Source organism: Palaemon carinicauda, chromosome 19, assembly GCF_036898095.1.
Source record: "Palaemon carinicauda isolate YSFRI2023 chromosome 19, ASM3689809v2, whole genome shotgun sequence".
Lineage (NCBI taxonomy): Eukaryota > Metazoa > Arthropoda > Malacostraca > Decapoda > Palaemonidae > Palaemon > Palaemon carinicauda.
In genome coordinates, this window is record NC_090743.1 from 75031138 (window position 1) to 75048727 (window position 17590).

At 36.7% G+C, this 17590-nt stretch overlaps 1 protein-coding gene across 12 annotated transcripts in view; it reads left to right on the forward strand.

The window, feature by feature from the left end:
* The window catches only part of LOC137658678 (zinc finger protein ZFP2-like), a 196301-nt gene extending 180311 nt beyond the window's left edge, over positions 1-15990 (forward strand). For all 12 annotated transcript variants that reach the window (XM_068393639.1, XM_068393647.1, XM_068393649.1 and 9 more), the window contains exons 5-6: positions 14924-14973; positions 15146-15990. In XM_068393639.1, coding sequence (XP_068249740.1) covers positions 14924-14973; positions 15146-15652 — 557 coding nt within the window. In that variant the 3' untranslated portion in view covers positions 15653-15990. The remainder of the gene's footprint in view (positions 1-14923; positions 14974-15145) is intronic.
* The last annotated feature ends 1600 nt before the right edge of the window (positions 15991-17590 follow it).

Genomic DNA, 17590 nt, shown 5'->3' on the forward strand with positions numbered 1-17590 from the left:
TGTACATTAACTTCTAACACTGAATTACAAGCAATACCAAATAATATACTACATCCCTGTTATGACCCAAACATTTTTCTTGAATTGAATAACTGTTGTCTTTGTTAATCTCTTTTAAACACACAATTTTTCAATCTGCTATTACACTTGCTCTAAAAATTACATATAACATGTTTGGCAGCAAATGTCATAAATAGCAAACGTAAATTAATCATTTCAAGCCAAAGAAATCATGCAGTTAAAATCCACATATTACGCAATGCCTAAAAACAATTTCTTATTTATCCACACAGCAACAAGAGCACGAGTTATTAATTTTCATAAGTGATCTTTACTCAGATCTTTAAGAGTGAAAACATTTTACTCACCTCATTACAGTACTTTCTTCAATCAGTAGACGAAAATTAGTGTTCCTCATTTTACTTTAGCATTACTTAACAAAAAAAAAGAATTATAACCTCGTTACTGTACACACTTTTACGATTTTTTACAACACATTCATTAATCATAAAAACTACAGAGCTATGTTCCACATTACTTAACTTATTTGGTTTATTTCTGTTGGTTGCCTTAGGTCCTCGTTCTAAGGTTGCTGTCTTGGACCTCTTCCAATTTTCGGGGTTGTCTTTGGCCTACGTGAATGCACTGTATTTGTCAGGGCACCCACTACTGTTGAATCAATGTCGATGATTTCCAAACTAAGGGCATTTGCTAGCACCCTTACTGCCTCTGATTATCAAATGATAGGGCTCCATAGAAGGGTCCTAGCCTTCCATATCGGATGACAAGTCGCAATGCTGTTACTCCAACGATGGGAAATCGAACATGTTGGCTATCGTGGGCGTATTGTTTCCATTTCCCATAGGAACATTGCCGTGTCATTCTCTCGGGGATGAACGTGTTTCCTCACGAAGGGTTCCTCCCTCCTAAGTTTCTGTCTTGGCAGTTTCTTCCTTAGGCGTTGGCTGTTCCGCGCTAGTGTCTCTTCCCATGGGTGACAGTTTTACGCCACCCTTCTTGGCTGCTGTGCCCGACATCTTCGTCAGGATTTTCTTCTTAATTCGTTCTAAGGACATGAGTTGGTCCCCTATGTTCTTCCAATGTTGTTCATTGCTTTATTTGCTGGACTTTTAGGATTTTCTTTTTCTTCTAGAATGTCTGTCTTGTGCTTATTGTGTCCTCGTTCCCTTCCTCTTATTCTTCTTAATTCATAACTGTTCACGTTTCAGCTTCTTCAGTCAAGTTTCAGTAGCTGTGGCGCTCTGTCTTTTGCTAATTTTTAAACACTTGTTTTTGTTCCTCTTCATCCGACTGCAAAGCCACCACTTTTGTGGTATGCACAATCAATAATGAAAATCGGGCTAAGTAGACGACTTTTACATCGTACAGTGGCTTTATTTTTTAAGTTAGTTGACATAAAATGAGCATAGGGTCTTCCATCACATAATTACTTGATCTATGAATCTCTCATTTAATTTCAGGTAATTTTGATAATCTGAATTTCTCACAAGTTGTAGATAATAATTGAACAGTTTTACAGTTCGTCAGGACATACGATGAGAGATAGGACACAGAGGGGAACGGATATGTTACGCACAATACTACGTTGCAAAAAAAAATAGATTTTGGGCGCCATGTTGAATGTCAATGTCAGTCATACCCGAAGGAATGCTATCATGGCCACCGGACTACCACTACTGCCTCTACCTGTCTGCCCAGCTGTTCTTATTGGAGAGCCAATTGCTGGGGGTTATGAGGGCCTCCCTAAACTCTAGGTAGTAGTGACAGGTGATGCAACTGCATCCGGCGGTTATATGCCTCTTTCTGTCCCCTCCCTCCAGGTGCTACCTGTGAACATACAAACAGACTCAGAACATTTTGCGTTTTGTTAGCAAATTTAAGATGCCAGTTAGAAACTTATTCAAACTGGTTTTTCCTACCCTGGATCGTGCCAGCGAGGTCACAGGTTGACATCTGTCTGCTCTGCTTCCTAAGGATTCTTGTTATCATTATTGGCATTGTTAGAATTTACTAAAACTCCCTTTTTGATTTGTGACAATTATCTTCTCACCTATTCCAGTTTTATGACTTTATTCCCATTTTATTTTTATTAAAAGCTTTGCCACTATTTTCACTTACAAATATATTTTGAATGGAGATGTTCTTTTCCCTCCCCCAAGTTTTGAGAGAGAGGGATGAGCCAGCATGTAGGTCCCCCCCCCCATGTGTATGGATCCTCCTCCGTCCCGTACTTATTTAATACAGGTAGGCTATTGGAGGGAGAGGAGGTTAATCAAATTGAACCATGTATGGATTTACAAGTCTTTTCCTACCCGTTGACTTTTTAAACTACGGCTTCATCTACTACGTAGTTAGAGGAAAGGGTTAGTCGTCTTGGCGGTACCATTTTTAATCGATTGCCCTATCCAAACTTCTCTTTTCTTTCTATTTGAAGACTATTTAGGCTCACATTAATATGCTTTAACCTTTTCCTGCCTATTAGCCTGGTAAACCATGGTGTTTGACTACTTTATAGTTAGAGAAAAAAGTATGGTTTCCTTTTTCCTACCTTCAATTCATAGAAGGGGGAACTATCTATTTAATAGTTAGGGGAAGGGATTAGCCATTCTTCTTAGCCTAAGATCTTTTATTAAATACTGTACTGTATAGGCCTGATTATTATACAGTGTTAGTAAGGTCCCTTCATGGAAGAAGGTATAACCCTCTCCTTGGAAATGTTAGAATAATTTTTTTCAATTACTGTATGAATTTTTTTACAGTATTACACATGAATAAATTCAAAGTTAATGTAACCATATTAAATGTAATAATTCAAATAACCTTAAGCGGTATCACTATTATGATAACTTGTGCATTCTGGGGCAATTCTTGGGACCTTGTCAACTTTCCTATCTGCTAGCAATGGACTTATTCCTCCAAGACTGAGCTCCACTAGCAACAAGCTTAAGAGAAAATGCCATTATCTCCTTTCAATGTGGACGAAAGGATACACTAACATCACAAGTTCCAGTGAGTTTTTACCCAGTAAGCAACTGGCCAACAGCATCAAATTTTCCCCCATTTCAGGTTATAGAATTTGATTTGGAGGATGATTTTGACCCATGGTCTTACTTCACTGTTCCTCAGAGGAGACTTAAGTCTTCCTTGGGTGGCATCCTTTAGGTGCTACCCCATAGTATGGTCAGTTTGCTGGGTTGTTTCCAATCCAGGTTTCTGTGAGGCAGGTTACTGGTCTACCTAGATTTGAGCAGCTTGGGTCCCCTGTGGACACCTGACGCCTAGGTTATTGCAAGGGTAGTTGATTGATTTGAAGTTCTCTGGCATCCTGACATTGAAGGTCATTGGCAAAGGTAGTTGAGGCTTCAATCCACTTCCTTTATATGATCATGATCAAGGTTTTAGAATTCCTGGGAGTTTCCACTCTTCATCTGTTCCGTTTCTTCCTCAGCCTTTAGCCCTGGCATTGGCTGGACTTTTGGGTTATTGAGTTGGGAAGATGTTCCTGTGGGTCCACTACCTCCTGACCTGAATCTTCTGGGTTCGGTGATGACGGGAGAGTCAGTGGAAGCAACGGCTTTTATGAATTTTGAGGCAGCTGACTTGGTGGGAAACGCTTGGCGATTCTGCGATGAATGGGTGTACCTTCTGATTCAAATCCATTTTTTTTTTTTTTTTTTTTTTTTTTATTTAGGGGCTTTGATCTCTCATTGTATGATTTAGAGTTTGAAAACTTGGCAGCATTTTCTTGGTCACATTGAAGGATTAAAGACCCATCCCTTAGAGCATGCCCCCACCTAACCCCGAAAGAGGTAGTGTCTCAGGCTGTGGTTTTTTTGTAGACTACAGCCTGCTTGATGCTTTGGTCATTGGAATGACCCTCTTAACCAAGATGATCAAGATGACATCAGAATCAATGAAACAGTTGCTAAAAGGAGACTTCACCCTGCCTAAAGATTGTGGTTCCTTTTTAAGGGTGTAACGTCAAGAGTTCGAAGGGTTCACATCCCGTCTTTATCCCTAAGAAATTGGATGTTTAAGTAAGTAGCAACCAATTGGGCTATGGCTTTCCTTCCATTCTGGACCATTGTAGGACAGCATAATTTAGTGCCTGAGAGCCCTTGTTTAATCTGATGTCTGTCATATCATCTTTGGAAGTTGGAGCTGCAGGGGAATCTGACTCGACCACCTCAGCAATGGGAAAGTTATTCTGTAAGCCTACTGTACTTACAAAGCTTTACAGAACTTTTTCAAAGCCAAATTCAAGGCAAGGCTCCCTGTGCTGGCTGCTGGCAAGCTGGTTTTCTCCCAAGCTTTATTGGACAAAGCTAATGCAGAAGCATTGGCCACCTCACTGACAGAGAAATTGGCCATACTTATAAATGAGGAAACCCTTCTTTCACAGCTCCAGACTATATTAAGAACCAACAATAGTTGTAGAAGCAACCACAAAGAGACTAGCCCCATAAATCTATCCCAAGCATTGCCCTACACTTAAGTACCCTTGAGAAATCTTGAGGCAGCAAAGTCATCCTTCTGAGGCAGAGTCCCAAATCCCAGATCATTTGGGATTTTTTCCGAGAAAATGGGGTGACCGGGGATCTGGCCTGTTTTATGGAAGCAAAGCTCTCATTAATGAATATCCTCAGGCCAGGAGTCATTGCCAAAATATCCAAGAATGTTGAACTTATTCTTGGTGGGAACAAAGCATAATCTCAAAAGGTCTGTGTTGGTCTTGGATTTCAAAACTGTCTTGACACCATTTTGTTCAAACCAGAACCCTAAAACTCAAATCCTTTGTAAGCAAAATACTGTATTAAGAAGTCATAGAAAAATATAGACACTTAATATTCCAGAGCAGACTTTTCATTGTATTGAAAAAAAGACTCGCCCGATAGACGAGTAGTCCTTGACCTGTCTCGCCTCAGCAAAAACTTATGAGATACCATGCATTCAAAAGGATGACTATAAATGGGCTTGGTGTAGGTAGTAGATTGGCCAAGGCACCAGCCACCTGTCGAGGTTCTACTGCTAGAGAGTTATTGGGTCCTTTGACAGGCCAGATAGTACTACATTAGATCCTTCTCTGGTTATAGCTCATTTTTACTTTGCTTACACATAATTCAAACTCTTTGGCTTATTCTTGACACATTTTATTTCTCACACACCTGACATTGCATAGATAAATAAAAGAAATCTTCTTTACTCAACATATTAACTACTGTACTGCACTGTAATTGCTCAGTAGCTACTTTCCATTTGATAAGGTTAGAAGAGACTCTTTAGCTATAGTCATCAGTTCTTCAAGGAGAAGGACACTGCAAAATCAAACCATTGTTCTCTCATTTTGGGTAGTGCCATACCCTCTTATGCACCATGGTCTTCCACTATTTTAGGTTAGAGTTTTCTTACTTGAGAGTACACTCAGGCACACTATTCTTTGTTTCTTTATTTCCTTTCCTCACATGGCTGTTTTTCCTGTTGGAGCCCTTTTGCTTGTTCCGTCCTGCTTTTTCCAACTAGGCTTTTAACTTAGCCAGTAATAATAATAATAATATAGATCTGAAACATGAATGTTGCCACGTCCCTTTTACCCCCTTTTTCCAAGAATAGATTTATTTTATATCTTTTAACCTGAGAGATCATTTTGTTTCATTTCTTTGTAAACTTCTTTTCCATGGTGCAGTGATGGTTTTCCTTTAATTTTGATGTTGATTAGTACATTTCTTTTTGCAGAATATTTAAGAATTAAAAGAAACAAATTTAAAAACTAACATGCTGGAGTTAGGCTAAAACAGAAATCTATTTATTTTCATGCAGCAACACTTGAAAACTATAAAATCCTTCTACACAGAAAAAGTATAAGTTTCCTTTACAATGGTACATGAAGCACAGTATATTTGATATGTCTGTTAATACATATAGAATTCTAAGAAGAAATTAGTAAATTTTTTTAATAATTCAGAACTGCTTTAATAATTACTTTTTTAATTACCCTCTTATGGTCTTCATCTCATTATTATTATTATTATTATTATTATTATTATTATTATTATTATTATTATTATTGTTATTATTATTTTGAAATTTACTGCTGCCTCAGTGGCGTTATTTTTGTAATGAACTTTTTATATTGTTTTTATCATCTTTTTCTCTTTATTACTGCATTCTGCCAGTAACTGGGAAAGGGACATATTTCATGAGAAAGGTAATGGAAACCATATCATTCGTAATTCATCTTCTTTAATATACTGTATCAGTACACATTTATAAAAATACAGAGATTAAGTACAAAGTAAATGTCCTTATTTGTTAATGTTCCCTTTAGTGAAACTATTGAATTGATAATGAACCGAGTTTGTAGGGATATAAATACTGTTTGCCCACCCTCAATGTCCCCGAGACCTCCTTCCATTCACTATTATGAATACTGTATGTACTAAGAAAACCCCTTTTACCAAACGTAGGGGGGACACATATATTCAGAAAGATGGTGTCGCCGTGGGACCCCCTTTAGGCGTCCTCTTCTAACTTTTATATGGGTGTAGTAAGGAGAGTTTTCCAAAAAGTCTATAAACTTGACATTTATGTACACTATATTGACAACACTTTCGTAATAACAGCCGATGAGGAGTGCATAGGAGAACTTTGCAGCACATTTAAGGAATGCAGCTCCCTCAAGTTCACACTTGGGCACTAACTCCAAAGACCTCTCCCCTTCCTTGATGTCCTTCCTTGATGTCCTTGTGGAGACTAGCTACCTTGGCTTCAACACCTCTGTGTATGTCAAACGAACGAACACTGACCTGTGTCTGAATGGCAACAGCAAGTGCACTAGTAGATACAAAGCTGCCACCATTAGGGCTTTCATTTGGAGAGCCATTTCTCACTGTTCTTCAAGGAAAGACCCCCCATGAAGAACTGGACAGTAATTACCAAAGTCTCAGTAAATAATGGCTTTGCAAATAACAACACTAACAGGCAGATCAAGAATGAGATGAAATAATGATACAGGAATGAACGTCCTGATAATGCCAACACCCCAACAAAAATAAACCTTTACTACAAAGGGCTTATGAACTTCAACCACTTAAATGACGAAAAGGGCATGTGAAATATAGTGAAAAACAAGTATTTTTCCATAGCAGAGGAGACCAAAATCAACCTGGTAATTTATTTCCAATTGGCAAACACGTGAAACTTGATCATGAAGAACAACCCTGCCCCTGCCATGCAAGATGACTTAAAAAAGACCAGCTTCACATACCGATATAAATTAAGGTCCAGGGATGTCCTGGTACCTGCTACTGCAAGAAAAACCTGACCTCAACACTATGCAAGAAGCGACCTTATTGCTGACATGTAGAAAGTCTATTGCCAACCACAACTCAGACGATCTCAACCCACATCACCAAGAACATGACAGCTCTGACAGGCCCTGAAGCCAAAATAGGGATCCTGAAGCAGAATCTAATCCCCTAATCCCACCAAGCATGCTGGCCAGTCAGAAGCAACTACCACCTAGGCATCATCGTCTCTGCCCTCTCTGGCAGTCCATGACCAATAAGGATACAACGTCATAGTAGGAAACCATATATAAGCTCCCATAAATGCATCCTGTTTTACAGTTTACTCTTGAAAGTGAACAGATGACCTTCTCCTTACTTGATACTGGTTGAGGCAGCAATTACTTTTAGTAAAAATAGTTTAAAAGAGGGTCTACTCCCGAAATACTTGTATTATTATTATTATTATTATTATTATTATTATTATTATTATTATTATTATTATTACTACTACTGCAGTGCTACTAGATAAGCTAGTAAGGTTGGTTCTCCAATCAGGACATCTGATCATGCCTTGATTTCATTAGTAGTGAAGACTGAGCAGCCTGTCCCTGATAGATCATACTCTTGTAAAATTTATATGAAATCCCAAGCAGACTGGAATGGAATTTTGCATGATCTCTTGTGCTTGAATTGGTCACAATTTTATAGTAGTGTAGATCCTGTTGTCCCTTTGAATGAGAATCTAGTCAACATAATTGATAGGTGTATCCCTTCTCGTGTGCTAAGTTACCGAGTGAAGGACAAACCGTGGTTCAATGATGATTGTAGACGTGCTTATTTGGAGAAGCAGGAGGCCTATCACCTTTGGAAGGGTAGCAGATCAGATTTGACCAGGAACAAATATACTCAGCTTCGAGCTTTTGCTCAGAGAGTTTATGCCTCAACTAAAAGGAGTACAATTTAACCATAAAAGAAACCCTTTCTGGTACAACTCAGGAACATAAATGGTGGTCTACCCTTAAATCTATACTCTTTGGTGTAGATGCAACAGTTCCTCCTTTACTTAAATCAGATGGCTCGTCTCACTCACTGTCCAAAGAAAAAGGCAACCCTTTTGGCTATGCTTTTTACAGTAAACAGAGTGATGAAACATTTGAACTTCCTCATGCCTCTTTTCCTGAGGCTAAACTAACTAGTTTAGCTTTTCGGGCTCGTGAGATTAAAGCTCTGTTGATGGACCTTGATGCTTATAGAGGTGTAGACCCAAATGGTATTTTTCCTTTGTTTTTTATAAAGACAGCAGGTTTCTTAGCTCCAAAGTTATCTGTTATTTTGCGCAAGTTATCAAGAAGAGGACCTTTTAGCACTTGTTGGAGAATTGGTAATGTTACTCCTCTTTGTAAATGTGTTTGTGGTAGCTCAAGTCCCACTGATTACAGCCCAATTTCCATAACTCCCATATTATCTAATGTTTTTGAACGTCTTCTGGCAAAACGTCTTAATAGGTTTACTGAAGGTAATCATCTGTTCCCTAGTTTGCAATTTGGTTTTCGTAAAGGCCTTGGAGCATGTGATGCCCTTCTTACAATCTCCAGTGCTGTACAGAAATCCCTTGATTGTGGTCAGGAATTTCGTATGATTGGCCTTGATTTTAGTGCTGCCTTTGACCGTGTTAATCATGAGGCCCTTGTTTTCAAACTCAAACAGTTGGGAGTTGCTGAGATGTTTCTTAGCATCATTATTGAATTTCTAAGTAATAGACCGCAAAGAGTTGTCGTTGTTGGGCACCATAGCGAGTGTAGGAATGAGATATCTGGTGTTCCACAGGATATTGTTCTTGGCCCATTACTTTTCATACTATATACACATGACATGTGGTTTGGCCTAGAAAACCAGCTTGTTGCATATGGAGATGATGCTACTCTCTTTGCATCAATTCCATCCCCTGAATGTAGATCTGGGGTTGGTGAATCCCTTAATAGAGATTTAGCTAAAATTAGTGCATGGTGCAAATTATGGGGTATGAAGTTGAATCCTAACAAAACTCAAAGTATGATTGTAAGCAGATCAAGGACGGTGGCTCCTCAACATCCGGATCTCAGTATTGATAATGTTTCTTTAAATTTGTATGACTCTTTTAAAATTTTAGGTGTGATTCTCGACAGCAAATTTACTTTTGAAAAACACATTAGGTCTGTGTCTTCTTCAATTGCACAAAAAATTGGCTTATTGAGAAAGTCTTACAAGATTTTCAGTGATCAATCTATTCTGAAGAAGTGTTTTAATCCTTTCATTCTACCTTGTTTTGAGTATTGTTCTCCTATCTGGTGTTCACCTGCTGATTCTCATCTTAATTTGTTGGATAGAAACTTATGGTCTATTAAATTTCTTATTCCTGATCTAGATATTAATCTTTGGCACCGTCGTTCAATTAGTTCATTATGCATGTTGCATAAGATTTTTCATAACTCTGACCATCCATGACATTCAGATCTTCCTGGAAAATTCTATCCTGTTCGTAATACTAGGCAGGTAGTTAATTCCAATAGCCAGGCCTTCTCCATCATGAGGCTCAATACTACACATTATTCTAGAAGTTTTATTCCAGCTGTTACCAAGTTGTGGAATGATCTTCCTAATCGGGTAGTTGAATCAGTAGAGCTTCAAAAGTTCAAAGTTGGAGCAAATGTTTTAATGTTGACCAGGCTGACATGAGTCTTTTTATTGTTTATATATGACATCTGTTTTTGACGTTGTTAATAGTTCATATAGGACATATCTGTTTTGACGCTGTTACTGTTTTTAGAATGATATATTGTTAATTTATTCTCATCATTTATTTATTTCCTTTCCTCACTGGGCTATTTTTCCCTTTTGGAGCCCTTGGGCTTGTAGCCTCTTGCTTTTCCAACTAGGGTTGTAGCTTGGCTAGTAATAATAATAATAATGATAATACCCAAGTTGGAAAAGCAAGAGGCTATAAGGCCAAGGGCTCCAACAGGGAAAAATAGCCCAGTGAGGAAAGGAAATAGAGAAATAAATGATATAAGAATTAATGAAAATTAAAATAGTATATTTTGAAAACATAACAACACTAAAGAAGATATTTGATTTATAAACTATAAAAGGACTTATGCAAACCTGTTTAATATAAAAACATTTGCTGCGAGTTTGAACTTTTGAAGTTTTGATTCAACTACCCGATTAGGAAGATCATTCCACAACTTGTTCATAGCTGGAATAAAACTTATAGAGTACTGGGTAGTAATGAGCCTCATGATGGAGAAGGCCTGACTATCAGAATTAACTGCATACCTAGTATTATGAACAAGATGGAACTGTCCGGGAAGATCTGAATGCAGAGGATGGTCAGAATTATAAAAAATCTTATGCAACATGCATAATGAACTAATTGAACGATGGTGTCAGAGATTAATATCTAGATCAGGAATAAGAAATTTAATAGACCTTAAGTTCCTGTCCAACAAATTAAGATGAGAATCAGCAGCTGAAGACCAGACAGGAGAACAATGCTCGAAACAAGGTAAAATAAAAGAATTAAAACATTAATTCAGAATAGATTGATCACCAAAAATCTTGAAAGACTTTCTCAATAAGCCAATTTCTTGTGCAATTGAAGAAGACACAGACCTAATGTGTTTCTCAAAATTAAATTTGCTGTCGAGAATCACAACTAAACTTTTAAAAGAGCTATACAAAGTTGAAGAAACATTATAAATGCCGAGATCCGGATGTTGAGGAGCCACGGTCCTTGACTTACAATCATACTTTGAGTTTTGTTAGGATTTAACTTCATACCCCATAATTTGCAAAATGCACTAATTTTAGCTAGATCTCTATTTAGGGATTCAGCAACCACAGATCTACATTCAGGGGATGGAATTGATGCAAAGAGAGTAGCATCATCTCCATGTGCAACAAGCTTGTTTTCTAGACCAAACCACATGTCATGTGTATATAGTATGAAAAGTAATGGGTCAAGAACACTACCCTGAGGAACACCAGATATCTCATTCCTACACTCACTATGGTGCCCAACAACGACAACTCTTTGCGGTCTATTACTTAGAAATTCAATAATAATGCTAAGAAACATCTCAGCAACTCCCAACTGTTTGAGTTTGAAAACAATGGCCTCATGATTAACACGGTCAAAGGCAGCACTAAAACCAAGGTCAATCGTACGAACTTCTTGACCACAATCAAGAGATTTCTGTACAGCATTGGAGATTGTAAGGGCATCACATGTTCCAAGGTCTTTATGAAAACCAAATTGCAAACTAGGGAACAGATGATTACCTTCAGCAAACCTATTAAAACGTTTTGCTAGAAAACGTTCAAAAACTTTAGGTAATATGGAAGTTATGGAAATTGGGCTGTAATCAGTGGGACTTGAGCTACCACAAACACATTTACATAGTGGAGTAACATTACTGATTCTCCAAGAAGTGCTAAAAGCTCCTCTTCTTGCTAACTTGCACAAAATAACAGATATCTTTGGAGCTAAGAAATCCGCAGTCTTTATTAAAAGCAAAGGAAAAATACCATTTGGATCTACACCTCCATAAGCATCAAGGTCCATTAAGAGAGGTTTTATTTCACCAAATCAAAAAGCTAAACTAGTTTGCTTAGCCTCAGGAAAACAGGAATGAGGAAGTTCGAGTTTCTCATTACTCTGCTTGCTGTCGAACACATTTGCCAAAAGTGTTGCCTTTTCCTTTGGACAGTGAGTGATAGAGCCATCTGGTTCAAGTAAAGGAAGAACTATTGCATCTACACCAAAGAGTGTAGATTTAAGGGTAGTCCACCACTTACGCTCCTGGGTTGTACCAGAAAGGGTTTCTTTTATGGTTAAATTGTATTCTCTCTCAGTTGAAGCATAATCTCTCTGAGCAAAAGCTCTAAGCTGGGGGTAAAGTTATTCCACATCAAATCTAATCTATTACCATTCCAAAGATGATAGGACTCCTGCTTCACTAAATAAGCACATCTACGATCATCATTGAACCACGGTTTGTCCTTCACTCAGTACCTTAGTACACGAAAAGGGGTACACCTATCAATTATGCTGACTAGATTTTCATTCAAAAGGACTATAGGATCAACACTACAATACAATTGTGACCAATTCAAACCCAAAAGATCATGCAAAATCCCATTCCAGTCTGCTTGAGATTTCATATAAATCTTACATGAGTAAGATACATCAGAGACAGGCTGCTCAGTCTTCACTACTAATGAAATCAAGGCATGATCAGATGTCCCAACTGGAGAACCAACCTTACTTGTTATTATGTCAGGGGAGTCGGTGTATACGAGGTCCAAGCAGTTACCAGACCTTTATGATTTGCTCACAGCCTGATTCAGAGGCAAAGTCTAAAGCTCTTATGCCATGGCGATCAGAAGGAGAAACAGATTTCAACCACTCCCTACGCTGAGCATTGAAATCACCAACAAAGACTAAAGAGGCCTTTCAATCATCTTGTATCTTAGCCATAATAATTAGAAGACAATCGAAGGTAGAATCATCCATGTTAGGATTCCGGTAAATAGAACACAGATAGAAATTGTTATACCTGCCCGAAACTTTTATTACCTGAATCTCATGACATCCACATTCACAGCAGGACTTATGAGAAGCAGGGTACTCAGTCCTAATATACACCGCCATTCCCCTGGCCCTAGAGATGGTATTGCGTTTCAACATAATTGGCTTCTTAAAACCAGTTATAAGGAGCTCAGATGAGTGCCTCATTAAAAACCAAAGTTTCTGAACACAAAAGAATATCATACTGTCTGGACGTAACTGTAAGGTCTTGAATATTTGCATGAAGGCCATGAATATTGCAATACAGTAGACGACATTGTCGAAATCTAGGACGAACTGGTCCCGGATTTTGCTCAATGTCTCCAGAGAGCATAAGACTTAATGGTGATAAAAAAGATACATCATACTTGAAAACCAAATTAACAAGAATGATAACAAGAACATTATGTACAGAAATATAAAGTGATTGATCAAACCCATAGACTATAGAAAAAAAGTTGGAAAAACTGGTCAACATGTAGGAGCCGATACACGATGTAAGGCTAAATACCCTTCAGGATAGCCATTTCAACTGAAGGGAGGACAGTAAGGATGGTTTTGAAAAGTAAAAGAATCAGATAAGGATAAGACAATCTCTTGATAAATCACCAGGCATCCATGGCCATTCTATTAAGTCTGCCCAACACACCATTTAAAAAAACAAGAGGAAAACAAAAATAATAAGAAAAGTATATATATATATAATATAAGATAGAACAGCGTGCCCAAGTATACCCTCAAGCAAGAGAACTCTAACTCAAGACCATGGTATCCAGTGTATTACTTTCTTACCAGTCAAAAGATCCAATAACGCTCTAGCGGTAGTATCTCAACAGGTGACTGGTGCCCTGGTCAACCTACTACCTATAGCTAAAGAGGCTCTTCTACCCTTCGCAAAAGGATAGTAGCCACTGAACAATTACAGTGCAGTAGTTAACACGTTGAGTGAAGAAGAATTGTTTGGTAATCCCAGTGTTGTCAGGTGTATGAAGAAGGCCAAGAATGTGGGAAGATTAAGCCAGACTATTTGGTTTATGTTTAAGTAGAGGAAAAATGAGCCATAACAAGAGAGAGTGATCTTGTTTGTGACTTAAAGAGGATACAAGCCAATTGTTTTATTCTCTGGGTGTTCATCTCTTAACAGAACTCCATCAGAATAATTATGATACATGGTTCCTGACCTGTTGTCCACAAGTTCTCCTCAGTAACCATCTGCAGCCTACTGTATATTGTACTGTATATACCTTATCCAAGCATATTTTCAAATTTGAAAAATAAAACTGAATGCCATTTCATATTTTCTAAAGTTACCTAATTAATTTACCCCTTGATGGGTCATTTACTCATTCTTTTAGTCTTATAACCAATTAGTCTTTGAATAATTATGTTGACAATAAAAATGTGTGATACAGTATGTTTATTGATATCCGATATATAAGAGATAGTACACTTGACCGCACAGTCTACGTACAAGCAAAAGAAAGGATCATATCCAGGTGGAGGTTGGTGTCTAGGCCAACTTGTGACCATTATACATATCAATATTTTAGATCCAAGCCGAGACTGATTGTACATTCATCGTTATCACATTACTTTTAGTTTCAGCAAAATATAGATATTGATAGGGTTGTGGTGGCCTATTGGAAATGTCCCTGCCGGGCAATTTGTCGGCCTGGAGTTTGAGTCCCGCTCAAGCTGTATAGTTTCTTGTAGTGTCTGCAATCTCACCTTACCATCCCTGTGAGCTAGGAATTGGGGGGGGGGGCATTTTGGGGAGCCAATATGTCTATCTGCTGACATTGGCAGTCATTGCCTGGCCCTCCCTAGTCCTAGGTTGGGTGAATAGTAGTCTTGGGCACTGATCATTTGTATATATGGTCAGTCTCTAGGACATTCTTTTGCTAGCTAGGACATTGTCACTGTCCCTTGGATCTGCCATTCTTGAGTGGCCTTTAAACCTTTATATATGTCAGCCAATGTCTTAGTATTTTATGCTTTATTTTTCCAGGTAACATCCCAGAAGAAGGTGAAAGTCCAGGAATGTGTTCTTTTGCAGTTGTAAGTATTCTGTGTAGCATTATTGGCAATGGACTGAATATTCTGGATGTTCTTATATACCATGTATGTAGTTTTCATGATATGTGCATTAGTGACTTGTTATCCTGGTTGTTGAAACATTATTGATATGCCCTAATCCCTAAAAATCTGTTTTTTCTCTCCCTCTTTCTAGAAACAAGAACAACTTAGTGGTGATGATGAACCTGAAACTACAATTTTGGAGCTTGTTGCTGGAGTTGAGGGTTTTGAGGTTAAAACTCAAACTTTAGATTCATCAGTGATTAGTTCCCAGATAGATTTGAAAAAATCTGTCTCTATGTTAGATTCGTTTGAATCATCGTGCATGGTAACAGCATCTGATATCGACCAGAAGCCTAAAGTCAGACGACAAAGTCCGTACAAAGTTGCCAGAGTCAGTCCCCCAAGAACAAGAGCGTCACTTAAAGCGCATTTTGAAGAGACTTCTAAAATACATGAAAACGAGAATGTATCGGTAAACAATAAAACTGTAATTATTTCAGAAGCTTCTCACAAAGATGGTGAAGAAAGTGATGATAGTGATTTAGCTGAAACTTACAGTATATATGTTAGAAATATATTAAGACTTCAACCAGTTGATAAACAAATGGCTTTGATAAAGTGTATTAATACTACAATAGGGCAGTTTATTAATGATTAAAACATTAAATAGTATTCCCCATTTTCTTTTTAAAATTAGTTAAACAGTATTAACAGTCCTCTTGTCTTGCAAGTTCTTTAATGAAAGAAAGTGTTGCATAGTTTTATATGTTTTTGGAAAATTTATGCATTATTGAAATACAGTATAGAGTTCTGTACAAATACCTAAATTTGCATTGAAATGTATTATACACTTTTGTTCGAGATCTTATACTGTAAATGAACTGAGTTTATACATTGTTAATTCTTTATGCAGAAGATTTCTGATCTTGATTTGTTACATCATTAGATGTGTAATTATAAATTGTTATTTAACCATTTGAACACCAATAATATTAATTATGCATTTTATTTCCTCACCCTTTTGGCTTTTGTAAATAAGTAAAAGTGTTTATTTATTTATTTAGCTATCATATTGAATTCAATCATTTGAGTAGAGGAATATCATAGTAATTTCATGCTAAGCAGATGTTGTGTAGTGTTTTATCAGAAAAATAAAAAAATCGTTCCCATGCATAATCTTTACAGGTAGTCTAATGCCATGTTCATCATCTCATAATTTTCTGCAAAGGCCATGTTTCCTACAGTAGACATTTATGTGAGTACAGTGAACCCTCGTTTATCGCGGTAGATAGGTTCCAGACGCGGGCGCGATAGGTGAAAATCCGCGAAGTAGTGACATCATATTTACCTATTTATTTAACATGTATATTCGGACTTTTAAAACCATCCCTTGTACGTAGTACTGTTAACAAACCACCCTTTAATGTACAGAACACTTAATGCATGTACTACAGCACCCTAAACTAAAACAGGCACAAATATTAAAGGCGATTTTATATCATGCGTTTCCTAAACACCTAAAAAGCACGATAAAAAATGGCAACCAATGTTTTGTTTACGTTCATCTCTGATCATAATGAAGAAACAAACTCATTTAGTGTACAGTACACATATATGTATAGGTTAGTTTTGCATCGATTATATTGATTATACAGTACTGTATGTTGATTTGTTTATTACCAATGTTTTAGTTTACGTATTTTTCTTAGGACTTCCAAGTGAAATGTTTTTCTTTATGACGCCGCCTGAAACGACGGCGTGTACGCTCAGTAAACAACCACGCTCAGAACAAACAAGGCATTTAACGCGCATGATGATAGTGATAAATAATGATACAGTACATACAGTATTTACAGTAAAAGCATTTACAAAATATGTTACCTTACAAATATAAATTACAGTGAACCCTCGCCACTTCGCGGTTCGACCATCGCAGATTCACCACTTCGCGGATTTTTTCCATAACCCATATATATACAGTAATATATATATATACATATATATATATATATATATATATATATATATATATATATATATATATATATATATGCATGTATTTATGTATATATGTATGTATATATGTAGGTATGTATATGTGTATATATATATATATATATATATATATATATATATATATATATATATATATATATATATATATATATATATATATATATATATATATATATATATATATATATATATATATATATATATATATATATATATATATATATATATATACACATATATATATATATATATATATATATATATATATATATATATATATATATATATATATATATACATATATATATATATATACATATATATATATATATATATATATATATATATATATATATATATATATATATATATATATATATATATCTAAAGTAGGAAGATGTGATGTAGTTCTAAGGGAATAGTATGGGAAATATGTCTGGGTAATAAGCAAAGCTCTACCTCCAGTTTGTTTCTTCATTATGATCAGATATAAATGTAAACAAAACATTGGTTGCCATTTTTTAAAGTGCTTTTTAGCGTGTTTAGGAAACGCATGATATAAATTTGCCTTTAATATTTG